Below are 27,663 nucleotides of genomic sequence, written 5' to 3' on the forward strand. Positions count from 1 at the left end.
AGCTTTGACGCTCGCCGTTCGGCCCCACGACCTCCGAGAGGCTTGGAAGAGGCCTCCCCTGAAAGCTGGATTCCCACCGATCGTTTGTTCAAATCTTAGCCCACTAGCTCAAAAGCAAGCGCTAAAAAGTCCTGCCAAAATCACATCGGTCGTCATGTTACAATTTAGTCAAAGGCCTACTACTGGAGCGAAACCGAGAGCTTTGACGCTCGCTGTTCGGCCCCACGACCTCCGAGAGGCTTGGAAGAGGCCTCCCCTGAAAGCTGGATTCCCACCGATCGTTTGTTTCAAATCTTAGCCCACTATCTCAAAAGCAAGCGCTAAAAAGTCCTGCCAAAATCACATCGGTCGTCATGTTACAATTTAGTCAAAGGCCTACTACTGGAGCGAAACCGAGAGCTTTGACGCTCGCCGTTCGGCCCCACGACCTCCGAGAGCTTGGAAGAGGCCTCCCCTGAAAGCTGGATTCCCACCGATCGTTTGTATCAAATCTTAGCCCACTAGCTGAAAAGGAAGCGCTAAAAACTCCTGCCAAAATCACATAGGTCGTCATGTTACAATTTAGTCAAAGGCCTACTACTGGAGCGAAACCGAGAGCTTTGACGCTCGCCGTTCGGCCCCACGACCTCCGAGAGGCTTGGAAGAGGCCTCCCCTGAAAGCTGGATTCCCACCGATCGTTTGTTTCAAATCTTAGCCCACTAGCTCAAAAGGAAGCGCTAAAAAGTCCTGCCAAAATCACATAGGTCGTCATGTTACAATTTGGTCAAAGGCCTACTACTGGAGCGAAACCGAGAGCTTTGACGCTCGCCGTTCGGCCCCACGACCTCCGAGAGGCTTGGAAGAGGCCTCCCCTGAAAGCTGGATTCCCACCGATCGTTTGTTTCAAATCTTAGCCCACTAGCTCAAAAGCAAGCGCTAAAAAGTCCTGCCAAAATCACATCGGTCGTCATGTTACAATTTAGTCAAAGGCCTACTACTGGAGCGAAACCGAGAGCTTTGACGCTCGCCGTTCGGCCCCACGACCTCCGAGAGGCTTGGAAGAGGCCTCCCCTGAAAGCTGGATTCCCACCGATCGTTTGTTTCAAATCTTAGCCCACTAGCTCAAAAGCAAGCGCTAAAAAGTCCTGCCAAAATCACATAGGTCGTCATGTTACAATTTTGTCAAAGGCCTACTACTGGAGCGAAACCGAGAGCTTTGACGCTCGCCGTTCGGCCCCACGACCTCCGAGAGCTTGGAAGAGGCCTCCCCTGAAAGCTGGATTCCCACCGATCGTTTGTTTCAAATCTTAGCCCACTAGCTCAAAAGCAAGCGCTAAAAAGTCCTGCCAAAATCACATCGGTCGTCATGTTACAATTTAGTCAAAGGCCTACTACTGGAGCGAAACCGAGAGCTTTGACGCTCGCCGTTCGGCCCCACGACCTCCGAGAGGCTTGGAAGAGGCCTCCCCTGAAAGCTGGATTCCCACCGATCGTTTGTTTCAAATCTTAGCCCACTAGCTCAAAAGCAAGCGCTAAAAAGTCCTGCCAAAATCACATAGGTCGTCATGTTACAATTTAGTCAAAGGCCTACTACTGGAGCGAAACCGAGAGCTTTGACGCTCGCCGTTCGGCCCCACGACCTCCGAGAGGCTTGGAAGAGGCCTCCCCTGAAAGCTGGATTCCCACCGATCGTTTGTTTCAAATCTTAGCACACTAGCTCAAAAGGAAGCGCTAAAAAGTCCTGCCAAAATCACATCGGTCGTCATGTTACAATTTAGTCAAAGGCCTACTACTGGAGCGAAACCGAGAGCTTTGACGCTCGCCGTTCGGCCCCACAACCTCCGAGAGGCTTGGAAGAGGCCTCCCCTGAAAGCTGGATTCCCACCGATCGTTTGTGTCAAATCTTAGCTCACTATCTCAAAAGCAAGCGCTAAAAAGTCCTGCCAAAATCACATAGGTCGTCATGTTACAATTTAGTCAAAGGCCTACTACTGGAGCGAAACCGAGAGCTTTGACGCTCGCCGTTCGGCCCCACGACCTCCGAGAGCTTGGAAGAGGCCTCCCCTGAAAGCTGGATTCCCACCGATCGTTTGTTTCAAATCTTAGCTCACTAGCTCAAAAGCAAGCGCTAAAAAGTCCTGCCAAAATCACATCGGTCGTCATGTTACAATTTAGTCAAAGGCCTACTACTGGAGCGAAACCGAGAGCTTTGACGCTCGCCGTTCGGCCCCACGACCTCCGAGAGGCTTGGAAGAGGCCTCCCCTGAAAGCTGGATTCCCACCGATCGTTTGTTTCAAATCTTAGCCCACTAGCTCAAAAGCAAGCGCTAAAAAGTCCTGCCAAAATCACATCGGTCGTCATGTTACAATTTAGTCAAAGGCCTACTACTGGAGCGAAACCGAGAGCTTTGACGCTCGCCGTTCGGCCCCACGACCTCCGAGAGGCTTGGAAGAGGCCTCCCCTGAAAGCTGGATTCCCACCGATCGTTTGTTCAAAATCTTAGCCCACTATCTCAAAAGCAAGCGCTAAAAAGTCCTGCCAAAATCACATCGGTCGTCATGTTACAATTTAGTCAAAGGCCTACTACTGGAGCGAAACCGAGAGCTTTGACGCTCGCCGTTCGGCCCCACGACCTCCGAGAGGCTTGGAAGAGGCCTCCCCTGAAAGCTGGATTCCCACCGATCGTTTGTATCAAATCTTAGCCCACTAGCTGAAAAGGAAGCGCTAAAAACTCCTGCCAAAATCACATAGGTCGTCATGTTACAATTTAGTCAAAGGCCTACTACTGGAGCGAAACCGAGAGCTTTGACGCTCGCCGTTCGGCCCCACGACCTCCGAGAGGCTTGGAAGAGGCCTCCCCTGAAAGCTGGATTCCCACCGATCGTTTGTTTCAAATCTTAGCCCACTAGCTCAAAAGCAAGCGCTAAAAAGTGCTGCCAAAATCACATAGGTCGTCATGTTACAATTTAGTCAAAGGCCTACTACTGGAGCGAAACCGAGAGCTTTGACGCTCGCCGTTCGGCCCCACGACCTCCGAGAGGCTTGGAAGAGGCCTCCCCTGAAAGCTGGATTCCCACCGATCGTTTGTTTCAAATCTTAGCCCACTAGCTCAAAAGGAAGCGCTAAAAAGTCCTGCCAAAATCACATCGGTCGTCATGTTACAATTTAGTCAAAGGCCTACTACTGGAGCGAAACCGAGAGCTTTGACGCTCGCCGTTCGGCCCCACGACCTCCGAGAGGCTTGGAAGAGGCCTCCCCTGAAAGCTGGATTCCCACCGATCGTTTGTGTCAAATCTTAGCTCACTAGCTCAAAAGCAAGCGCTAAAAAGTCCTGCCAAAATCACATCGGTCGTCATGTTACAATTTAGTCAAAGGCCTACTACTGGAGCGAAACCGAGAGCTTTGACGCTCGCCGTTCGGCCCCACGACCTCCGAGAGGCTTGGAAGAGGCCTCCCCTGAAAGCTGGATTCCCACCGATCGTTTGTTTCAAATCTTAGCCCACTAGCTCAAAAGCAAGCGCTAAAAAGTCCTGCCAAAATCACATCGGTCGTCATGTTACAATTTAGTCAAAGGCCTACTACTGGAGCGAAACCGAGAGCTTTGACGCTCGCCGTTCGGCCCCACGACCTCCGAGAGGCTTGGAAGAGGCCTCCCCTGAAAGCTGGATTCCCACCGATCGTTTGTTTCAAATCTTAGCCCACTAGCTCAAAAGCAAGCGCTAAAAAGTCCTGCCAAAATCACATAGGTCGTCATGTTACAATTTAGTCAAAGGCCTACTACTGGAGCGAAACCGAGAGCTTTGACGCTCGCCGTTCGGCCCCACGACCTCCGAGAGGCTTGGAAGAGGCCTCCCCTGAAAGCTGGATTCCCACCGATCGTTTGTTTCAAATCTTAGCCCACTAGCTCAAAAGCAAGCGCTAAAAAGTCCTGCCAAAATCACATCGGTCGTCATGTTACAATTTAGTCAAAGGCCTACTACTGGAGCGAAACCGAGAGCTTTGACGCTCGCCGTTCGGCCCCACGACCTCCGAGAGGCTTGGAAGAGGCCTCCCCTGAAAGCTGGATTCCCACCGATCGTTTGTTTCAAATCTTAGCCCACTAGCTCAAAAGCAAGCGCTAAAAAGTCCTGCCAAAATCACATCGGTCGTCATGTTACAATTTAGTCAAAGGCCTACTACTGGAGCGAAACCGAGAGCTTTGACGCTCGCCGTTCGGCCCCACGACCTCCGAGAGGCTTGGAAGAGGCCTCCCCTGAAAGCTGGATTCCCACCGATCGTTTGTTTCAAATCTTAGCCCACTAGCTCAAAAGCAAGCGCTAAAAAGTCCTGCCAAAATCACATCGGTCGTCATGTTACAATTTAGTCAAAGGCCTACTACTGGAGCGAAACCGAGAGCTTTGACGCTCGCCGTTCGGCCCCACGACCTCCGAGAGGCTTGGAAGAGGCCTCCCCTGAAAGCTGGATTCCCACCGATCGTTTGTTTCAAATCTTAGCCCACTAGCTCAAAAGCAAGCGCTAAAAAGTCCTGCCAAAATCACATCGGTCGTCATGTTACAATTTAGTCAAAGGCCTACTACTGGAGCGAAACCGAGAGCTTTGACGCTCGCCGTTCGGCCCCACGACCTCCGAGAGGCTTGGAAGAGGCCTCCCCTGAAAGCTGGATTCCCACCGATCGTTTGTTTCAAATCTTAGCCCACTAGCTCAAAAGCAAGCGCTAAAAAGTCCTGCCAAAATCACATCGGTCGTCATGTTACAATTTAGTCAAAGGCCTACTACTGGAGCGAAACCGAGAGCTTTGACGATCGCCGTTCGGCCCCACGACCTCCGAGAGGCTTGGAAGAGGCCTTCCCTGAAAGCTGGATTCCCACCGATCGTTTGTTTCAAATCTTAGCCCACTAGCTCAAAAGCAAGCGCTACAAAGTCCTACCAAAATCACATAGGTCGTCATGTTACAATTTAGTCAAAGGCCTACTACTGGAGCGAAACCGAGAGCTTTGACGCTCGCCGTTCGGCCCCACGACCTCCGAGAGGCTTGGAAGAGGCCTCCCCTGAAAGCTGGATTCCCACCGATCGTTTGTTCAAATCTTAGCCCACTAGCTCAAAAGGAAGCGCTAAAAAGTCCTGCCAAAATCACATAGGTCGTCATGTTACAATTTAGTCAAAGGCCTACTACTGGAGCGAAACCGAGAGCTTTGACGCTCGCCGTTCGGCCCCACGACCTCCGAGAGGCTTGGAAGAGGCCTCCCCTGAAAGCTGGATTCCCACCGATCGTTTGTTCAAATCTTAGCCCACTAGCTCAAAAGCAAGCGCTAAAAAGTCCTGCCAAAATCACATCGGTCGTCATGTTACAATTTAGTCAAAGGCCTACTACTGGAGCGAAACCGAGAGCTTTGACGCTCGCCGTTCGGCCCCACGACCTCCGAGAGGCTTGGAAGAGGCCTCCCCTGAAAGCTGGATTCCCACCGATCGTTTGTTTCAAATCTTAGCCCACTAGCTCAAAAGCAAGCGCTAAAAAGTCCTGCCAAAATCACATCGGTCGTCATGTTACAATTTAGTCAAAGGCCTACTACTGGAGCGAAACCGAGAGCTTTGACGCTCGCCGTTCGGCCCCACGACCTCCGAGAGGCTTGGAAGAGGCCTCCCCTGAAAGCTGGATTCCCACCGATCGTTTGTTCAAATCTTAGCCCACTAGCTCAAAAGGAAGCGCTAAAAAGTCCTGCCAAAATCACATCGGTCGTCATGTTACAATTTAGTCAAAGGCCTACTACTGGAGCGAAACCGAGAGCTTTGACGCTCGCCGTTCGGCCCCACGACCTCCGAGAGGCTTGGAAGAGGCCTCCCCTGAAAGCTGGATTCCCACCGATCGTTTGTTTCAAATCTTAGCCCACTAGCTCAAAAGCAAGCGCTAAAAAGTCCTGCCAAAATCACATCGGTCGTCATGTTACAATTTAGTCAAAGGCCTACTACTGGAGCGAAACCGAGAGCTTTGACGCTCGCCGTTCGGCCCCACGACCTCCGAGAGGCTTGGAAGAGGCCTCCCCTGAAAGCTGGATTCCCACCGATCGTTTGTTTCAAATCTTAGCCCACTAGCTCAAAAGCAAGCGCTAAAAAGTCCTGCCAAAATCACATCGGTCGTCATGTTACAATTTAGTCAAAGGCCTACTACTGGAGCGAAACCGAGAGCTTTGACGCTCGCCGTTCGGCCCCACGACCTCCGAGAGGCTTGGAAGAGGCCTCCCCTGAAAGCTGGATTCCCACCGATCGTTTGTTTCAAATCTTAGCCCACTAGCTCAAAAGCAAGCGCTAAAAAGTCCTGCCAAAATCACATAGGTCGTCATGTTACAATTTAGTCAAAGGCCTACTACTGGAGCGAAACCGAGAGCTTTGACGCTCGCCGTTCGGCCCCACGACCTCCGAGAGGCTTGGAAGAGGCCTCCCCTGAAAGCTGGATTCCCACCGATCGTTTGTTTCAAATCTTAGCCCACTAGCTCAAAAGCAAGCGCTAAAAAGTCCTGCCAAAATCACATCGGTCGTCATGTTACAATTTAGTCAAAGGCCTACTACTGGAGCGAAACCGAGAGCTTTGACGCTCGCCGTTCGGCCCCACGACCTCCGAGAGGCTTGGAAGAGGCCTCCCCTGAAAGCTGGATTCCCACCGATCGTTTGTTTCAAATCTTAGCCCACTAGCTCAAAAGCAAGCGCTAAAAAGTCCTGCCAAAATCACATCGGTCGTCATGTTACAATTTAGTCAAAGGCCTACTACTGGAGCGAAACCGAGAGCTTTGACGCTCGCCGTTCGGCCCCACGACCTCCGAGAGGCTTGGAAGAGGCCTCCCCTGAAAGCTGGATTCCCACCGATCGTTTGTTCAAATCTTAGCCCACTATCTCAAAAGCAAGCGCTAAAAAGTCCTGCCAAAATCACATAGGTCGTCATGTTACAATTTAGTCAAAGGCCTACTACTGGAGCGAAACCGAGAGCTTTGACGCTCGCCGTTCGGCCCCACGACCTCCGAGAGCTTGGAAGAGGCCTCCCCTGAAAGCTGGATTCCCACCGATCGTTTGTTTCAAATCTTAGCCCACTAGCTCAAAAGCAAGCGCTAAAAAGTCCTGCCAAAATCACATAGGTCGTCATGTTACAATTTAGTCAAAGGCCTACTACTGGAGCGAAACCGAGAGCTTTGACGCTCGCCGTTCGGCCCCACGACCTCCGAGAGGCTTGGAAGAGGCCTCCCCTGAAAGCTGGATTCCCACCGATCGTTTGTATCAAATCTTAGCCCACTAGCTCAAAAGCAAGCGCTAAAAAGTCCTGCCAAAATCACATAGGTCGTCATGTTACAATTTAGTCAAAGGCCTACTACTGGAGCGAAACCGAGAGCTTTGACGCTCGCCGTTCGGCCCCACGACCTCCGAGAGCTTGGAAGAGGCCTCCCCTGAAAGCTGGATTCCCACCGATCGTTTGTTTCAAATCTTAGCCCACTAGCTCAAAAGGAAGCGCTAAAAAGTCCTGCCAAAATCACATCGGTCGTCATGTTACAATTTAGTCAAAGGCCTACTACTGGAGCGAAACCGAGAGCTTTGACGCTCGCCGTTCGGCCCCACGACCTCCGAGAGGCTTGGAAGAGGCCTCCCCTGAAAGCTGGATTCCCACCGATCGTTTGTTTCAAATCTTAGCCCACTAGCTCAAAAGCAAGCGCTAAAAAGTCCTGCCAAAATCACATAGGTCGTCATGTTACAATTTTAGTCAAAGGCCTACTACTGGAGCGAAACCGAGAGCTTTGACGCTCGCCGTTCGGCCCCACGACCTCCGAGAGCTTGGAAGAGGCCTCCCCTGAAAGCTGGATTCCCACCGATCGTTTGTGTCAAATCTTAGCCCACTAGCTCAAAAGCAAGCGCTAAAAAGTCCTGCCAAAATCACATCGGTCGTCATGTTACAATTTAGTCAAAGGCCTACTACTGGAGCGAAACCGAGAGCTTTGACGCTCGCCGTTCGGCCCCACGACCTCCGAGAGGCTTGGAAGAGGCCTCCCCTGAAAGCTGGATTCCCACCGATCGTTTGTTTCAAATCTTAGCCCACTAGCTCAAAAGCAAGCGCTAAAAAGTCCTGCCAAAATCACATAGGTCGTCATGTTACAATTTAGTCAAAGGCCTACTACTGGAGCGAAACCGAGAGCTTTGACGCTCGCCGTTCGGCCCCACGACCTCCGAGAGGCTTGGAAGAGGCCTCCCCTGAAAGCTGGATTCCCACCGATCGTTTGTTTCAAATCTTAGCCCACTAGCTCAAAAGCAAGCGCTAAAAAGTCCTGCCAAAATCACATCGGTCGTCATGTTACAATTTAGTCAAAGGCCTACTACTGGAGCGAAACCGAGAGCTTTGACGCTCGCCGTTCGGCCCCACGACCTCCGAGAGGCTTGGAAGAGGCCTCCCCTGAAAGCTGGATTCCCACCGATCGTTTGTTCAAATCTTAGCCCACTATCTCAAAAGCAAGCGCTAAAAAGTCCTGCCAAAATCACATAGGTCGTCATGTTACAATTTAGTCAAAGGCCTACTACTGGAGCGAAACCGAGAGCTTTGACGCTCGCCGTTCGGCCCCACGACCTCCGAGAGGCTTGGAAGAGGCCTCCCCTGAAAGCTGGATTCCCACCGATCGTTTGTGTCAAATCTTAGCCCACTAGCTCAAAAGCAAGCGCTAAAAAGTCCTGCCAAAATCACATCGGTCGTCATGTTACAATTTAGTCAAAGGCCTACTACTGGAGCGAAACCGAGAGCTTTGACGCTCGCCGTTCGGCCCCACGACCTCCGAGAGGCTTGGAAGAGGCCTCCCCTGAAAGCTGGATTCCCACCGATCGTTTGTTTCAAATCTTAGCCCACTAGCTCAAAAGCAAGCGCTAAAAAGTCCTGCCAAAATCACATCGGTCGTCATGTTACAATTTAGTCAAAGGCCTACTACTGGAGCGAAACCGAGAGCTTTGACGCTCGCCGTTCGGCCCCACGACCTCCGAGAGGCTTGGAAGAGGCCTCCCCTGAAAGCTGGATTCCCACCGATCGTTTGTTTCAAATCTTAGCCCACTATCTCAAAAGCAAGCGCTAAAAAGTCCTGCCAAAATCACATCGGTCGTCATGTTACAATTTAGTCAAAGGCCTACTACTGGAGCGAAACCGAGAGCTTTGACGCTCGCCGTTCGGCCCCACGACCTCCGAGAGGCTTGGAAGAGGCCTCCCCTGAAAGCTGGATTCCCACCGATCGTTTGTTTCAAATCTTAGCCCACTAGCTCAAAAGGAAGCGCTAAAAAGTCCTGCCAAAATCACATAGGTCGTCATGTTACAATTTAGTCAAAGGCCTACTACTGGAGCGAAACCGAGAGCTTTGACGCTCGCCGTTCGGCCCCACGACCTCCGAGAGGCTTGGAAGAGGCCTCCCCTGAAAGCTGGATTCCCACCGATCGTTTGTATCAAATCTTAGCCCACTAGCTCAAAAGGAAGCGCTAAAAAGTCCTGCCAAAATCACATAGGTCGTCATGTTACAATTTAGTCAAAGGCCTACTACTGGAGCGAAACCGAGAGCTTTGACGCTCGCCGTTCGGCCCCACGACCTCCGAGAGGCTTGGAAGAGGCCTCCCCTGAAAGCTGGATTCCCACCGATCGTTTGTTTCAAATCTTAGCCCACTAGCTCAAAAGCAAGCGCTAAAAAGTCCTGCCAAAATCACATCGGTCGTCATGTTACAATTTAGTCAAAGGCCTACTACTGGAGCAAAACCGAGTGCTTTGACGCTCGCCGTTCGGCCCCACGACCTCCGAGAGGCTTGGAAGAGGCCTTCCCTGAAAGCTGGATTCCCACCGATCGTTTGTTCAAATCTTAGCCCACTAGCTCAAAAGCAAGCGCTACAAAGTCCTACCAAAATCACATAGGTCGTCATGTTACAATTTAGTCAAAGGTCTACGACTGGAGCGAAACCGAGTGCTTTGACGCTCGCCGTTCGGCCCCACGACCTCCGAGAGGCTTGGAAGAGGCCTCCCCTGAAAGCTGGATTCCCACCGATCGTTTGTTTCAAATCTTAGCCCACTAGCTCAAAAGCAAGCGCTAAAAAGTCCTGCCAAAATCACATCGGTCGTCATGTTACAATTTAGTCAAAGGCCTACTACTGGAGCGAAACCGAGAGCTTTGACGCTCGCCGTTCGGCCCCACGACCTCCGAGAGGCTTGGAAGAGGCCTCCCCTGAAAGCTGGATTCCCACCGATCGTTTGTTTCAAATCTTAGCCCACTAGCTCAAAAGCAAGCGCTAAAAAGTCCTGCCAAAATCACATCGGTCGTCATGTTACAATTTAGTCAAAGGCCTACTACTGGAGCGAAACCGAGAGCTTTGACGCTCGCCGTTCGGCCCCACGACCTCCGAGAGGCTTGGAAGAGGCCTCCCCTGAAAGCTGGATTCCCACCGATCGTTTGTTTCAAATCTTAGCCCACTAGCTCAAAAGCAAGCGCTAAAAAGTCCTGCCAAAATCACATCGGTCGTCATGTTACAATTTAGTCAAAGGCCTACTACTGGAGCGAAACCGAGAGCTTTGACGCTCGCCGTTCGGCCCCACGACCTCCGAGAGGCTTGGAAGAGGCCTCCCCTGAAAGCTGGATTCCCACCGATCGTTTGTTTCAAATCTTAGCCCACTAGCTGAAAAGCAAGCGCTAAAAAGTCCTGCCAAAATCACATAGGTCGTCATGTTACAATTTAGTCAAAGGCCTACTACTGGAGCGAAACCGAGAGCTTTGACGCTCGCCGTTCGGCCCCACGACCTCCGAGAGGCTTGGAAGAGGCCTCCCCTGAAAGCTGGATTCCCACCGATCGTTTGTATCAAATCTTAGCCCACTAGCTCAAAAGGAAGCGCTAAAAAGTCCTGCCAAAATCACATCGGTCGTCATGTTACAATTTAGTCAAAGGCCTACTACTGGAGCGAAACCGAGAGCTTTGACGCTCGCCGTTCGGCCCCACGACCTCCGAGAGGCTTGGAAGAGGCCTCCCCTGAAAGCTGGATTCCCACCGATCGTTTGTTTCAAATCTTAGCCCACTAGCTCAAAAGCAAGCGCTAAAAAGTCCTGCCAAAATCACATCGGTCGTCATGTTACAATTTAGTCAAAGGCCTACTACTGGAGCGAAACCGAGAGCTTTGACGCTCGCCGTTCGGCCCCACGACCTCCGAGAGGCTTGGAAGAGGCCTCCCCTGAAAGCTGGATTCCCACCGATCGTTTGTTTCAAATCTTAGCCCACTAGCTCAAAAGCAAGCGCTAAAAAGTCCTGCCAAAATCACATCGGTCGTCATGTTACAATTTAGTCAAAGGCCTACTACTGGAGCGAAACCGAGAGCTTTGACGCTCGCCGTTCGGCCCCACGACCTCCGAGAGGCTTGGAAGAGGCCTCCCCTGAAAGCTGGATTCCCACCGATCGTTTGTTTCAAATCTTAGCCCACTAGCTCAAAAGCAAGCGCTAAAAAGTCCTGCCAAAATCACATCGGTCGTCATGTTACAATTTAGTCAAAGGCCTACTACTGGAGCGAAACCGAGAGCTTTGACGCTCGCCGTTCGGCCCCACGACCTCCGAGAGGCTTGGAAGAGGCCTCCCCTGAAAGCTGGATTCCCACCGATCGTTTGTTTCAAATCTTAGCCCACTAGCTGAAAAGGAAGCGCTAAAAAGTCCTGCCAAAATCACATAGGTCGTCATGTTACAATTTAGTCAAAGGCCTACTACTGGAGCGAAACCGAGAGCTTTGACGCTCGCCGTTCGGCCCCACGACCTCCGAGAGGCTTGGAAGAGGCCTCCCCTGAAAGCTGGATTCCCACCGATCGTTTGTTTCAAATCTTAGCCCACTAGCTCAAAAGGAAGCGCTAAAAAGTCCTGCCAAAATCACATAGGTCGTCATGTTACAATTTAGTCAAAGGCCTACTACTGGAGCGAAACCGAGAGCTTTGACGCTCGCCGTTCGGCCCCACGACCTCCGAGAGGCTTGGAAGAGGCCTCCCCTGAAAGCTGGATTCCCACCGATCGTTTGTTTCAAATCTTAGCCCACTAGCTCAAAAGCAAGCGCTAAAAAGTCCTGCCAAAATCACATCGGTCGTCATGTTACAATTTAGTCAAAGGCCTACTACTGGAGCGAAACCGAGAGCTTTGACGCTCGCCGTTCGGCCCCACGACCTCCGAGAGGCTTGGAAGAGGCCTCCCCTGAAAGCTGGATTCCCACCGATCGTTTGTTTCAAATCTTAGCCCACTAGCTCAAAAGCAAGCGCTAAAAAGTCCTGCCAAAATCACATCGGTCGTCATGTTACAATTTAGTCAAAGGCCTACTACTGGAGCGAAACCGAGAGCTTTGACGCTCGCCGTTCGGCCCCACGACCTCCGAGAGGCTTGGAAGAGGCCTCCCCTGAAAGCTGGATTCCCACCGATCGTTTGTTTCAAATCTTAGCCCACTAGCTCAAAAGCAAGCGCTAAAAAGTCCTGCCAAAATCACATCGGTCGTCATGTTACAATTTAGTCAAAGGCCTACTACTGGAGCGAAACCGAGAGCTTTGACGCTCGCCGTTCGGCCCCACGACCTCCGAGAGGCTTGGAAGAGGCCTCCCCTGAAAGCTGGATTCCCACCGATCGTTTGTTTCAAATCTTAGCCCACTAGCTCAAAAGCAAGCGCTAAAAAGTCCTGCCAAAATCACATAGGTCGTCATGTTACAATTTAGTCAAAGGCCTACTACTGGAGCGAAACCGAGAGCTTTGACGCTCGCCGTTCGGCCCCACGACCTCCGAGAGGCTTGGAAGAGGCCTCCCCTGAAAGCTGGATTCCCACCGATCGTTTGTTTCAAATCTTAGCCCACTAGCTCAAAAGCAAGCGCTAAAAAGTCCTGCCAAAATCACATCGGTCGTCATGTTACAATTTAGTCAAAGGCCTACTACTGGAGCGAAACCGAGAGCTTTGACGCTCGCCGTTCGGCCCCACGACCTCCGAGAGGCTTGGAAGAGGCCTCCCCTGAAAGCTGGATTCCCACCGATCGTTTGTTTCAAATCTTAGCCCACTAGCTCAAAAGCAAGCGCTAAAAAGTCCTGCCAAAATCACATAGGTCGTCATGTTACAATTTAGTCAAAGGCCTACTACTGGAGCGAAACCGAGAGCTTTGACGCTCGCCGTTCGGCCCCACGACCTCCGAGAGGCTTGGAAGAGGCCTCCCCTGAAAGCTGGATTCCCACCGATCGTTTGTTTCAAATCTTAGCCCACTAGCTCAAAAGCAAGCGCTAAAAAGTCCTGCCAAAATCACATCGGTCGTCATGTTACAATTTAGTCAAAGGCCTACTACTGGAGCGAAACCGAGAGCTTTGACGCTCGCCGTTCGGCCCCACGACCTCCGAGAGGCTTGGAAGAGGCCTCCCCTGAAAGCTGGATTCCCACCGATCGTTTGTTTCAAATCTTAGCCCACTAGCTCAAAAGCAAGCGCTAAAAAGTCCTGCCAAAATCACATCGGTCGTCATGTTACAATTTAGTCAAAGGCCTACTACTGGAGCGAAACCGAGAGCTTTGACGCTCGCCGTTCGGCCCCACGACCTCCGAGAGGCTTGGAAGAGGCCTCCCCTGAAAGCTGGATTCCCACCGATCGTTTGTTTCAAATCTTAGCCCACTAGCTCAAAAGCAAGCGCTAAAAAGTCCTGCCAAAATCACATCGGTCGTCATGTTACAATTTAGTCAAAGGCCTACTACTGGAGCGAAACCGAGAGCTTTGACGCTCGCCGTTCGGCCCCACGACCTCCGAGAGGCTTGGAAGAGGCCTCCCCTGAAAGCTGGATTCCCACCGATCGTTTGTTTCAAATCTTAGCCCACTAGCTCAAAAGCAAGCGCTAAAAAGTCCTGCCAAAATCACATCGGTCGTCATGTTACAATTTAGTCAAAGGCCTACTACTGGAGCGAAACCGAGAGCTTTGACGCTCGCCGTTCGGCCCCACGACCTCCGAGAGGCTTGGAAGAGGCCTCCCCTGAAAGCTGGATTCCCACCGATCGTTTGTTTCAAATCTTAGCCCACTAGCTCAAAAGGAAGCGCTAAAAAGTCCTGCCAAAATCACATAGGTCGTCATGTTACAATTTAGTCAAAGGCCTACTACTGGAGCGAAACCGAGAGCTTTGACGCTCGCCGTTCGGCCCCACGACCTCCGAGAGGCTTGGAAGAGGCCTCCCCTGAAAGCTGGATTCCCACCGATCGTTTGTTTCAAATCTTAGCCCACTAGCTCAAAAGGAAGCGCTAAAAAGTCCTGCCAAAATCACATAGGTCGTCATGTTACAATTTAGTCAAAGGCCTACTACTGGAGCGAAACCGAGAGCTTTGACGCTCGCCGTTCGGCCCCACGACCTCCGAGAGGCTTGGAAGAGGCCTCCCCTGAAAGCTGGATTCCCACCGATCGTTTGTTTCAAATCTTAGCCCACTAGCTCAAAAGCAAGCGCTAAAAAGTCCTGCCAAAATCACATCGGTCGTCATGTTACAATTTAGTCAAAGGCCTACTACTGGAGCGAAACCGAGAGCTTTGACGCTCGCCGTTCGGCCCCACGACCTCCGAGAGGCTTGGAAGAGGCCTCCCCTGAAAGCTGGATTCCCACCGATCGTTTGTTTCAAATCTTAGCCCACTAGCTCAAAAGCAAGCGCTAAAAAGTCCTGCCAAAATCACATAGGTCGTCATGTTACAATTTGTCAAAGGCCTACTACTGGAGCGAAACCGAGAGCTTTGACGCTCGCCGTTCGGCCCCACGACCTCCGAGAGGCTTGGAAGAGGCCTCCCCTGAAAGCTGGATTCCCACCGATCGTTTGTTCAAATCTTAGCCCACTAGCTCAAAAGCAAGCGCTAAAAAGTCCTGCCAAAATCACATAGGTCGTCATGTTACAATTTAGTCAAAGGCCTACTACTGGAGCGAAACCGAGAGCTTTGACGCTCGCCGTTCGGCCCCACGACCTCCGAGAGGCTTGGAAGAGGCCTCCCCTGAAAGCTGGATTCCCACCGATCGTTTGTATCAAATCTTAGCCCACTAGCTCAAAAGCAAGCGCTAAAAAGTCCTGCCAAAATCACATAGGTCGTCATGTTACAATTTAGTCAAAGGCCTACTACTGGAGCGAAACCGAGAGCTTTGACGCTCGCCGTTCGGCCCCACGACCTCCGAGAGGCTTGGAAGAGGCCTCCCCTGAAAGCTGGATTCCCACCGATCGTTTGTTTCAAATCTTAGCCCACTAGCTCAAAAGCAAGCGCTAAAAAGTCCTGCCAAAATCACATCGGTCGTCATGTTACAATTTAGTCAAAGGCCTACTACTGGAGCGAAACCGAGAGCTTTGACGCTCGCCGTTCGGCCCCACGACCTCCGAGAGGCTTGGAAGAGGCCTCCCCTGAAAGCTGGATTCCCACCGATCGTTTGTTTCAAATCTTAGCCCACTAGCTCAAAAGCAAGCGCTAAAAAGTCCTGCCAAAATCACATAGGTCGTCATGTTACAATTTTAGTCAAAGGCCTACTACTGGAGCGAAACCGAGAGCTTTGACGCTCGCCGTTCGGCCCCACGACCTCCGAGAGCTTGGAAGAGGCCTCCCCTGAAAGCTGGATTCCCACCGATCGTTTGTTCAAATCTTAGCCCACTAGCTCAAAAGCAAGCGCTAAAAAGTCCTGCCAAAATCACATCGGTCGTCATGTTACAATTTAGTCAAAGGCCTACTACTGGAGCGAAACCGAGAGCTTTGACGCTCGCCGTTCGGCCCCACGACCTCCGAGAGGCTTGGAAGAGGCCTCCCCTGAAAGCTGGATTCCCACCGATCGTTTGTTTCAAATCTTAGCCCACTAGCTCAAAAGCAAGCGCTAAAAAGTCCTGCCAAAATCACATAGGTCGTCATGTTACAATTTAGTCAAAGGCCTACTACTGGAGCGAAACCGAGAGCTTTGACGCTCGCCGTTCGGCCCCACGACCTCCGAGAGGCTTGGAAGAGGCCTCCCCTGAAAGCTGGATTCCCACCGATCGTTTGTTTCAAATCTTAGCCCACTAGCTCAAAAGCAAGCGCTAAAAAGTCCTGCCAAAATCACATCGGTCGTCATGTTACAATTTAGTCAAAGGCCTACTACTGGAGCGAAACCGAGAGCTTTGACGCTCGCCGTTCGGCCCCACGACCTCCGAGAGGCTTGGAAGAGGCCTCCCCTGAAAGCTGGATTCCCACCGATCGTTTGTTTCAAATCTTAGCCCACTAGCTCAAAAGCAAGCGCTAAAAAGTCCTGCCAAAATCACATCGGTCGTCATGTTACAATTTAGTCAAAGGCCTACTACTGGAGCGAAACCGAGAGCTTTGACGCTCGCCGTTCGGCCCCACGACCTCCGAGAGGCTTGGAAGAGGCCTCCCCTGAAAGCTGGATTCCCACCGATCGTTTGTTTCAAATCTTAGCCCACTAGCTCAAAAGCAAGCGCTAAAAAGTCCTGCCAAAATCACATCGGTCGTCATGTTACAATTTAGTCAAAGGCCTACTACTGGAGCAAAACCGAGTGCTTTGACGCTCGCCGTTCGGCCCCACGACCTCCGAGAGGCTTGGAAGAGGCCTTCCCTGAAAGCTGGATTCCCACCGATCGTTTGTTCAAATCTTAGCCCACTAGCTCAAAAGCAAGCGCTAAAAAGTCCTGCCAAAATCACATAGGTCGTCATGTTACAATTTAGTCAAAGGCCTACTACTGGAGCGAAACCGAGAGCTTTGACGCTCGCCGTTCGGCCCCACGACCTCCGAGAGGCTTGGAAGAGGCCTCCCCTGAAAGCTGGATTCCCACCGATCGTTTGTATCAAATCTTAGCCCACTAGCTGAAAAGGAAGCGCTAAAAAGTCCTGCCAAAATCACATAGGTCGTCATGTTACAATTTAGTCAAAGGCCTACTACTGGAGCGAAACCGAGAGCTTTGACGCTCGCCGTTCGGCCCCACGACCTCCGAGAGGCTTGGAAGAGGCCTCCCCTGAAAGCTGGATTCCCACCGATCGTTTGTTTCAAATCTTAGCCCACTAGCTCAAAAGGAAGCGCTAAAAAGTCCTGCCAAAATCACATCGGTCGTCATGTTACAATTTAGTCAAAGGCCTACTACTGGAGCGAAACCGAGAGCTTTGACGCTCGCCGTTCGGCCCCACGACCTCCGAGAGGCTTGGAAGAGGCCTCCCCTGAAAGCTGGATTCCCACCGATCGTTTGTTTCAAATCTTAGCCCACTAGCTCAAAAGCAAGCGCTAAAAAGTCCTGCCAAAATCACATAGGTCGTCATGTTACAATTTAGTCAAAGGCCTACTACTGGAGCGAAACCGAGAGCTTTGACGCTCGCCGTTCGGCCCCACGACCTCCGAGAGCTTGGAAGAGGCCTCCCCTGAAAGCTGGATTCCCACCGATCGTTTGTTCAAATCTTAGCCCACTAGCTCAAAAGCAAGCGCTAAAAAGTCCTGCCAAAATCACATCGGTCGTCATGTTACAATTTAGTCAAAGGCCTACTACTGGAGCGAAACCGAGAGCTTTGACGCTCGCCGTTCGGCCCCACGACCTCCGAGAGGCTTGGAAGAGGCCTCCCCTGAAAGCTGGATTCCCACCGATCGTTTGTTTCAAATCTTAGCCCACTAGCTCAAAAGCAAGCGCTAAAAAGTCCTGCCAAAATCACATAGGTCGTCATGTTACAATTTAGTCAAAGGCCTACTACTGGAGCGAAACCGAGAGCTTTGACGCTCGCCGTTCGGCCCCACGACCTCCGAGAGGCTTGGAAGAGGCCTCCCCTGAAAGCTGGATTCCCACCGATCGTTTGTTTCAAATCTTAGCCCACTAGCTCAAAAGCAAGCGCTAAAAAGTCCTGCCAAAATCACATCGGTCGTCATGTTACAATTTAGTCAAAGGCCTACTACTGGAGCGAAACCGAGAGCTTTGACGCTCGCCGTTCGGCCCCACGACCTCCGAGAGGCTTGGAAGAGGCCTCCCCTGAAAGCTGGATTCCCACCGATCGTTTGTTCAAATCTTAGCCCACTAGCTCAAAAGCAAGCGCTAAAAAGTCCTGCCAAAATCACATCGGTCGTCATGTTACAATTTAGTCAAAGGCCTACTACTGGAGCGAAACCGAGAGCTTTGACGCTCGCCGTTCGGCCCCACGACCTCCGAGAGGCTTGGAAGAGGCCTCCCCTGAAAGCTGGATTCCCACCGATCGTTTGTTTCAAATCTTAGCCCACTAGCTCAAAAGCAAGCGCTAAAAAGTCCTGCCAAAATCACATCGGTCGTCATGTTACAATTTAGTCAAAGGCCTACTACTGGAGCGAAACCGAGAGCTTTGACGCTCGCCGTTCGGCCCCACGACCTCCGAGAGCTTGGAAGAGGCCTCCCCTGAAAGCTGGATTCCCACCGATCGTTTGTTTCAAATCTTAGCCCACTAGCTCAAAAGCAAGCGCTAAAAAGTCCTGCCAAAATCACATCGGTCGTCATGTTACAATTTAGTCAAAGGCCTACTACTGGAGCGAAACCGAGAGCTTTGACGCTCGCCGTTCGGCCCCACGACCTCCGAGAGGCTTGGAAGAGGCCTCCCCTGAAAGCTGGATTCCCACCGATCGTTTGTATCAAATCTTAGCCCACTAGCTCAAAAGGAAGCGCTAAAAAGTCCTGCCAAAATCACATAGGTCGTCATGTTACAATTTAGTCAAAGGCCTACTACTGGAGCGAAACCGAGAGCTTTGACGCTCGCCGTTCGGCCCCACGACCTCCGAGAGCTTGGAAGAGGCCTCCCCTGAAAGCTGGATTCCCACCGATCGTTTGTTTCAAATCTTAGCCCACTAGCTCAAAAGGAAGCGCTAAAAAGTCCTGCCAAAATCACATCGGTCGTCATGTTACAATTTAGTCAAAGGCCTACTACTGGAGCGAAACCGAGAGCTTTGACGCTCGCCGTTCGGCCCCACGACCTCCGAGAGGCTTGGAAGAGGCCTCCCCTGAAAGCTGGATTCCCACCGATCGTTTGTTTCAAATCTTAGCCCACTAGCTCAAAAGCAAGCGCTAAAAAGTCCTGCCAAAATCACATAGGTCGTCATGTTACAATTTAGTCAAAGGCCTACTACTGGAGCGAAACCGAGAGCTTTGACGCTCGCCGTTCGGCCCCACGACCTCCGAGAGGCTTGGAAGAGGCCTCCCCTGAAAGCTGGATTCCCACCGATCGTTTGTGTCAAATCTTAGCCCACTAGCTCAAAAGCAAGCGCTAAAAAGTCCTGCCAAAATCACATAGGTCGTCATGTTACAATTTAGTCAAAGGCCTACTACTGGAGCGAAACCGAGAGCTTTGACGCTCGCCGTTCGGCCCCACGACCTCCGAGAGGCTTGGAAGAGGCCTCCCCTGAAAGCTGGATTCCCACCGATCGTTTGTATCAAATCTTAGCCCACTAGCTGAAAAGCAAGCGCTAAAAAGTCCTGCCAAAATCACATAGGTCGTCATGTTACAATTTAGTCAAAGGCCTACTACTGGAGCGAAACCGAGAGCTTTGACGCTCGCCGTTCGGCCCCACGACCTCCGAGAGGCTTGGAAGAGGCCTCCCCTGAAAGCTGGATTCCCACCGATCGTTTGTTTCAAATCTTAGCCCACTAGCTCAAAAGGAAGCGCTAAAAAGTCCTGCCAAAATCACATCGGTCGTCATGTTACAATTTAGTCAAAGGCCTACTACTGGAGCGAAACCGAGAGCTTTGACGCTCGCCGTTCGGCCCCACGACCTCCGAGAGGCTTGGAAGAGGCCTCCCCTGAAAGCTGGATTCCCACCGATCGTTTGTTTCAAATCTTAGCCCACTAGCTCAAAAGCAAGCGCTAAAAAGTCCTGCCAAAATCACATAGGTCGTCATGTTACAATTTTAGTCAAAGGCCTACTACTGGAGCGAAACCGAGAGCTTTGACGCTCGCCGTTCGGCCCCACGACCTCCGAGAGGCTTGGAAGAGGCCTCCCCTGAAAGCTGGATTCCCACCGATCGTTTGTGTCAAATCTTAGCCCACTAGCTCAAAAGCAAGCGCTAAAAAGTCCTGCCAAAATCACATCGGTCGTCATGTTACAATTTAGTCAAAGGCCTACTACTGGAGCGAAACCGAGAGCTTTGACGCTCGCCGTTCGGCCCCACGACCTCCGAGAGGCTTGGAAGAGGCCTCCCCTGAAAGCTGGATTCCCACCGATCGTTTGTTTCAAATCTTAGCCCACTAGCTCAAAAGCAAGCGCTAAAAAGTCCTGCCAAAATCACATCGGTCGTCATGTTACAATTTAGTCAAAGGCCTACTACTGGAGCGAAACCGAGAGCTTTGACGCTCGCCGTTCGGCCCCACGACCTCCGAGAGGCTTGGAAGAGGCCTCCCCTGAAAGCTGGATTCCCACCGATCGTTTGTTTCAAATCTTAGCCCACTAGCTCAAAAGCAAGCGCTAAAAAGTCCTGCCAAAATCACATCGGTCGTCATGTTACAATTTAGTCAAAGGCCTACTACTGGAGCGAAACCGAGAGCTTTGACGCTCGCCGTTCGGCCCCACGACCTCCGAGAGGCTTGGAAGAGGCCTCCCCTGAAAGCTGGATTCCCACCGATCGTTTGTTTCAAATCTTAGCCCACTATCTCAAAAGCAAGCGCTAAAAAGTCCTGCCAAAATCACATAGGTCGTCATGTTACAATTTAGTCAAAGGCCTACTACTGGAGCGAAACCGAGAGCTTTGACGCTCGCCGTTCGGCCCCACGACCTCCGAGAGGCTTGGAAGAGGCCTCCCCTGAAAGCTGGATTCCCACCGATCGTTTGTGTCAAATCTTAGCCCACTAGCTCAAAAGCAAGCGCTAAAAAGTCCTGCCAAAATCACATCGGTCGTCATGTTACAATTTAGTCAAAGGCCTACTACTGGAGCGAAACCGAGAGCTTTGACGCTCGCCGTTCGGCCCCACGACCTCCGAGAGGCTTGGAAGAGGCCTCCCCTGAAAGCTGGATTCCCACCGATCGTTTGTTTCAAATCTTAGCCCACTAGCTCAAAAGCAAGCGCTAAAAAGTCCTGCCAAAATCACATCGGTCGTCATGTTACAATTTAGTCAAAGGCCTACTACTGGAGCGAAACCGAGAGCTTTGACGCTCGCCGTTCGGCCCCACGACCTCCGAGAGGCTTGGAAGAGGCCTCCCCTGAAAGCTGGATTCCCACCGATCGTTTGTTTCAAATCTTAGCCCACTAGCTCAAAAGCAAGCGCTAAAAAGTCCTGCCAAAATCACATCGGTCGTCATGTTACAATTTAGTCAAAGGCCTACTACTGGAGCGAAACCGAGAGCTTTGACGCTCGCCGTTCGGCCCCACGACCTCCGAGAGGCTTGGAAGAGGCCTCCCCTGAAAGCTGGATTCCCACCGATCGTTTGTTTCAAATCTTAGCCCACTAGCTCAAAAGGAAGCGCTAAAAAGTCCTGCCAAAATCACATAGGTCGTCATGTTACAATTTAGTCAAAGGCCTACTACTGGAGCGAAACCGAGAGCTTTGACGCTCGCCGTTCGGCCCCACGACCTCCGAGAGGCTTGGAAGAGGCCTCCCCTGAAAGCTGGATTCCCACCGATCGTTTGTATCAAATCTTAGCCCACTAGCTCAAAAGGAAGCGCTAAAAAGTCCTGCCAAAATAACATAGTCGTCATTTACAATTTGGTCAAAGGCTACTACTGGGCGAAACCGAGAGCTTTGGACTTCTCGCCGTTCGGGGGGCCCCTACGGGCGGGGGCCGCGACGGCGCACGCGGAGGGCTTCGGCCGGGGGCGGCGCGTTGGGGGGGCTGCGGCCGCACGGCGCTAGACGGCGCTCGGACGGCGCTTGGGGGAGGGCGGCGAGCGGGCGTCGGCGGGCGGCGGCGGCGGCGGACGTCCCCACTGCGTGGGGGGGGGGGGTGCGGGAGGCGACGTAGTCACGAGCGGCGCGGCGCGCGGCGCGCCGGCGCGGCGGCGGGGCACGGGGGCGCGGACGCGACGGGGCTGGGCGCGGAACGGAGGGGGGGTTACGGGCGGCACGGGCACGAGCCCGGCGACGGACGCGTGACGACGCGCGGGCGGGGTGCCGCTCGCGGCGGCGGTCCACGGACGCGAGAGCCCTGACGTCGAGGAGGGCCGGGCTTCGGCGGGGACGGTGCGGCACTCGGTGCGCGCCGGATTGGGTCGAGGTTGATAGTCCTGAACGGGTCACTCCGTGGGCGGCCGCACGGACGGGACGCCGCGCTAGTGCGCGCGTGACCTGAGCCGGGGGGCCAGCGCCTCTTCCCCGTCGGTATCTGCCCGCCGCTGTACGCCGGGTTACCCGCGCGGCTTGCCCCACGCTCGCCCTGCTGAACGTGCTACACGTCGACGCCACTAAGGGTCGACGGCGCCGCCGTCTCACGGGTGGCGCTGGGGTCTACGGTAGCTGGCGTCACTACTCACCGGGGGTCTCGGCCACGCTGCCGGCTCCGGCCGGCCTCTGCGGTGTGCCTGCTGCCACGGCGGGGCCTGGTCCCGCACGGTGTCGGCGGTTGGGGGTACGACGTATCGGGGACGGACGGCGAAAACGGGGCGGGCGGGCGGTGGCTGGCGAGGCGGTTCGGGCCACGTAGCCGCGGTCTACGCACTGCGGACTGCAACTGGGAGACTGGGGCCGCGGACGACGCCGCCGGGACGGCGAGCTGGGCGAGACGAGGGCGGGATCGGCATGCGGCTAGGGACGTCGGGCGTCAGCGCGCGCGGGCCACTTCGGGCGCGGAGGCGCCGACGCTGTTGTTGGGCCTGGCGGGAAGCGCCTACGCGGTGTGCACGGGCCTCTGATCGGTGGCGCTAGCGGCGCGAGTGGCGCGCCCGAACGGCGGGGGCACGTTAGACGCGGCGCGGCCTCGCGCCCGGCTGGTGACTTGGCGCTTGCTTGCGGTCGCGGGTGGGTGGCCACGCGACGTGGCCTTCTCTGGTGGGCGGCCACGGCACGACGTGTGCGACGCGCGTACCGCCGGGCGGGCCCCGCCTCGTACTCCTCCGCTGCGCTCGGGCACGGGCGCGCGCGGTGGGCGCTTCGCCGCACGGGAACATCGACGCAGGGCTTCGGACGACGGGCTGTCTCGGCTCTCGCGCGGGCTGGGCGCAGGGCACTGGCCGCGGTTCACGAGCGGCGTGGACCGGCCGAGAAGCCCGGCGTGGCGGCGTGGACGTTGGTAGGCGCGCCGACGCGCGCCGGCACGGCGGAGGGGCTCGCGCGCCACGGCAACGCGAGCAGACACGCCCCACGACCGGACTAGCTCGCACGACGACGCGCGCTGCGTACGCTGCCGGGGGACGGCCCCCACGCGCGCCGCGCGGCCAAACGGGCTCGCTACGGCAGGGCCCGGCGCAGTTTGCTGGGAGTCGGGGCTGACGCGGCGCTGGAGGCGTCACGGGACGCTGACCGGCGCGGCGGCGGCGGCGATCCGCCCCCCTTCGCAATGTAGGGGCCGCGTACGGCCGCGCCGCTGCGGCGGGTTGGGCGGTTTGTACGCGACGTCTGCGGCCGCTACTGGCGTTAGTGAGGCAAGTTCACGAACCGGCGGGGGGGGGGGGGGCTCGGGCGCCGGGCTTTCGCGGACCTCGGCGGGGCTACTTGCGGCGGTGCTAACGCGGGGCGCACGGGGGGGGTGGGGGGGCGGACTCGGGGCGACGCGGACGGCGCGGTCTGCTGGCCGCGGTGGGTCGGTTGCGTGACTTCGGCGGACGGGGGGCACGCCGCTGCGGCGAGTGTCCACTGGCCCGCGCGGGGGTACGCTTCCGGCTCGCGGCGTGAACGAGCAACCGCCCCGAGGAGCGGGGGCGGACTGGCGGCCCGGCGGGGCGGCGGGCGTGGGCTGCGCGTGACGGACGGACGCGACGCCGGGAGACGGGGACGGCGCCCGCGGGACGGGGGAGCCGTCACGAGGCACCACGTCTGAAGCGGGCCGGAGCTTTCTGTCTGACGCCCGGCCACGGTGTAGGACGCTCCGCCGAGGCGGCTCTTTCGCCGAAGATCCTCAGAACGTGACGAGACTTGTTTACTGAACCAGCTCTGGCGGACGGTTCGACGGCTTCCCGGCACACGAACGGGCACTTCGCGGAACTAGTAGTCTTCCCCGGTACTTGGCTGGGCCCTGTACGAGGGCGACGCCGGGCCGTGGGACTCTACGGGGTGGTCCCCCGGCGTCTGGCGAGGGGACACGCTTACCTGGTGGCGGCGCGCGTCACGCCACGACGGGTGCTCTGCGCACCTGGCCGGGGACGGCACGGTGTTGGGGCGGCACGCTACGGCGTGGCGCTGGACGCTCAACGGGCCCTGTGGCTTCTGTCACTCGCGGCGCTGCTTGGGGACCGGCGCGGGTGCGCGGCGCTGCACGCCGCGTGCGACGGGGCGAGCGTGGGACGAGTTTAAGAACGCACTGGCGTGACGCTGGGGTGAGGGCGCACTGGGGCACGCTGCGACGGGAGACGTTGCTCGGACGGGCGCGGATGGTGAACGGCGTGGGCGCGGTGCTGTTCGCGCGGCGGGAGCGGCGCGCGGGCGGGTATGGCGGGTGGACGAGTTGGGGGGGGCGAGGGGACTGCACGTAGTGGTGCCGGGGGGGTGGTGGCGTGTTACTGCGGGCCGGGAGCGGGGCGGTAGTCGGGGGGGGGGGATTGGCGTGTGGGGGTCGGGGTAGCAGAACTAGGTAGCGGGGGGGGATAGAAGGGGACGTGCGGTGCGGTCCGGGGAGAGGGGGTGTTGTGTGGGGCGGGTTGGCGTGGACCGTATAGCGGCGGGAGGGGGGGGGTTATGGGGGGGTCGTTCTGCTTGGGGTCACGCGTCGTGGGCCGGCGGCGGTGCGGCGGGGCGGGGGGCTTGTGCGTGGTCGGAGTGGGTCAGGGTGGCGACCGCGGCGGCTGCGCCGTGGAAGCGCGGACTTCGGGGGGCGGGCGGGTGGGCGGGGCGCGGAGAGTGTGGGTCTGCACAGGAGGGGCGGTGGGCGGGGGGGGTGTGTGAGCGCGTTTAAGGGGCGTGGGGGGGTGCGCTGATGCTGCTGGGCGTGTGCAAGATGGTGGGGCGGTAGCGGGGAGACGCTTTGGCGCGCCGCGCGGGCGTCGGGTACTGACGGCGCGGGTTCGCGGACGCGGGCGGGGGGGCGGTTCGGGGGTCGCTCAAGCGGTGAGTCGCCGGGGGCTTTGCTGGGAGCGGGGTTTGGCTGGGTCCCGCAGTCTGGGGGGCGGCGCGACGGATGGACGTTTGGTCTGACTGCCCGGGGGTCGGGGGTTTGGTCTGGGACTGTGCTCTGATGACGAGACCGTGGGGGTGCGCTTCGTCGCTCTGGTGGCTATGTATAGCACGGGGGGAGAGCTCGCGGATTCGCGCTCGGTGGGGTGGTCGTACGTGCGCGGGGGGGACGGGGGGGGGTGGAGGCGGGCTGGCGGGGCCGACGGGGGGGGGTCGGGGTACTCGCTAGGGACGCGAACTCTGGAGACGGAGGGCGGACGATTGAGACGGGGCGATCGAAAAGGTGCGGCGGGTGGCGGGGCGCGGGTGGGCGACGGAAGGCGGCTCGCCGTGCTTACGCGGTGGGGGAGGGGTCTGCGGACTAACGTGGTGTCAGATGACGGGGGGCGATAGCGGGACGGACGGATTCACTGCGCTCGGGCAGCGTGGTGTACAGGGGGTGGTGGTAGGGGGGGCTCGGAGTCGGTTGTGGGCCGAGGGGCGCGCGCGGGGGTGTGGAGGGGCGGGTCGCTGTGGCGAGCGCGGGCGCGTGGGTCTAGTGCGGGAGCGTTGCTGGCGAGATGGTCCGATGGGGCTGGGCGCCGAGGAGTGTTTCTCTGGGAGCGGGGCGTGGCGGATGGCGCTCACGGGGGGCTCGCGGCTGTTGCGCGAGGGCGACGCGGGTGAGTGAGAGAGGGTGGGGACGAGCGGGTAGCGGAGGGGTTGGGCGCTCGCGTTAGTCGTGGAGAGGATCGGCCGGTGTGCGGCGGGCGTGGGTCGGTGGCGGGGCGTGGCGGCGGGCGAGGTAGAGTGGGGGAGGGAGTCGGAGGTGGGAGGTGGCGGAGGGAGGTGGGAATAAGCTGGGGCGTCGGGCGTGCCGACAGCGGCGAGTGACGGCGCTGAGAGGACGAGACAGACGTGGGCGGAAGGGCGCGGGTGCGGAGGGAAGGATCGCGAGTGGAAGTGGGGCGCGCGCTGGTTGGGATATCTATCGCAGGCGGCGGCGACGCGTGGGTCGGGGAGAGTCGTAACGGAGGTGCTGCGGAATAGACGACTAGCGCGGGGAGCGGTTGTGTGTTCGCGTGGGGGAGCGTAGCGGTCGCGAAATGAGGGACGATATCTTAGGCTATAGTCGGCGACGTCGTGGGGCGGCCCAGTTACTGAGGGCGCGTCGTGAGCGTCTGGAGGGAGCGGGGGCGCGTAAGGTGGGGGGGCGGTGCGGGGGTCGGGGGGTGGCGGCCAGGAGCTTGGGTGTAAGACGCGGCGGATGAAAGGGTTTGTACGGGCGGGCGAGGATGGGCTAGGTAGGGGGTCGCGGTGTCCGCGGTGTGGAAGCGTAGGGGGGGGGGGCGGGCGTCGCTATTACGTGGCGTGGGGTTTGCGGGGGGAGTGGGGAGTGCGCGGGGTGGGTGTGGGGGTAGGGCGACTCGACGGCTCAGCGACGCTTACGGCGTGCGCTTACGGTCTTTACAGTATGTGTGCGTGGGGGGGCGCTAGGGCGGGCGTGGACGACGGATCGATTTTTCGGGATGGCGGGCTGGACGGGTAGGGACTGGACGTGACGGGGGTCGCGAGGACGGCGGGAGGGGTGTGCGTGGTTAGCCGGTCGTACGCGCTTGGGCGTTATGTCTGGCGTGAGTTGTATGGGGTGGCGTCGAAGGTTGAGCTGGTGGAGGAGCTAGGTGGCGGACGGTCGGCGCTGGAGGTGGGTTAGGCGGAGTCGCAGCTCTCCGAGAGCCTTGGAGAGGCCTCCCCTGAAAGCTGGATTCCCACCGATCGTTTGTTTCAAATCTTAGCACACTAGCTCAAAAGGAAGCGCTAAAAAGTCCTGCCAAAATCACATCGGTCGTCATGTTACAATTTAGTCAAAGGCCTACTACTGGAGCGAAACCGAGAGCTTTGACGCTCGCCGTTCGGCCCCACAACCTCCGAGAGGCTTGGAAGAGGCCTCCCCTGAAAGCTGGATTCCCACCGATCGTTTGTGTCAAATCTTAGCCTACTATCTCAAAAGCAAGCGCTAAAAAGTGCTGCCAAAATCACATAGGTCGTCATGTTACAATTTTGTCAAAGGCCTACTACTGGAGCGAAACCGAGAGCTTTGACGCTCGCCGTTCGGCCCCACGACCTCCGAGAGACTTGGAAGAGGCCTCTCCTGAAAGCTGGATTCCCACCGATCGTTTGTGTCAAATCTTAGCTTACTAGCTCAAAAGCAAGCGCTAAAAAGTCCTGCCAAAATCACATCGGTCGTCATGTTACAATTTAGTCAAAGGCCTACTGCTGGAGCGAAACCGAGAGCTTTGACGCTCGCTGTTCGGCCCCACGACCTCCGAGAGGCTTGGAAGAGGCCTCCCCTGAAAGCTGGATTCCCACCGATCGTTTGTTTCAAATCTTAGCCCACTAGCTCAAAAGCAAGCGCTAAAAAGTCCTGCCAAAATCACATCGGTCGTCATGTTACAATTTAGTCAAAGGCCTACTACTGGAGCGAAACCGAGAG

At 55.8% G+C, this 27,663-nt stretch overlaps 1 protein-coding gene across 1 annotated transcript; it reads right to left on the minus strand.

Moving 5' to 3' along the window:
* Positions 1 to 21,778: 21,778 nt before the first annotated feature.
* On the minus strand, positions 21,779 to 26,415 carry LOC133473128 (uncharacterized; the record flags this gene model as incomplete). Its single annotated transcript, XM_061764745.1, has 11 exons — positions 21,779 to 22,153; positions 22,278 to 22,330; positions 22,400 to 22,638; positions 22,757 to 23,265; positions 23,386 to 23,978; positions 24,086 to 24,170; positions 24,383 to 24,578; positions 24,784 to 24,925; positions 24,992 to 25,290; positions 25,450 to 25,523; positions 25,572 to 26,415. Coding segments are annotated over 11 exons (3,409 nt in total), but the record flags the coding sequence as incomplete, so codon positions are not given.
* Positions 26,416 to 27,663: the final 1,248 nt, after the last annotated feature.

This window comes from Phyllopteryx taeniolatus, unplaced genomic scaffold, assembly GCF_024500385.1.
Source record: "Phyllopteryx taeniolatus isolate TA_2022b unplaced genomic scaffold, UOR_Ptae_1.2 contig_129, whole genome shotgun sequence".
Classification (NCBI taxonomy): domain Eukaryota; kingdom Metazoa; phylum Chordata; class Actinopteri; order Syngnathiformes; family Syngnathidae; genus Phyllopteryx; species Phyllopteryx taeniolatus.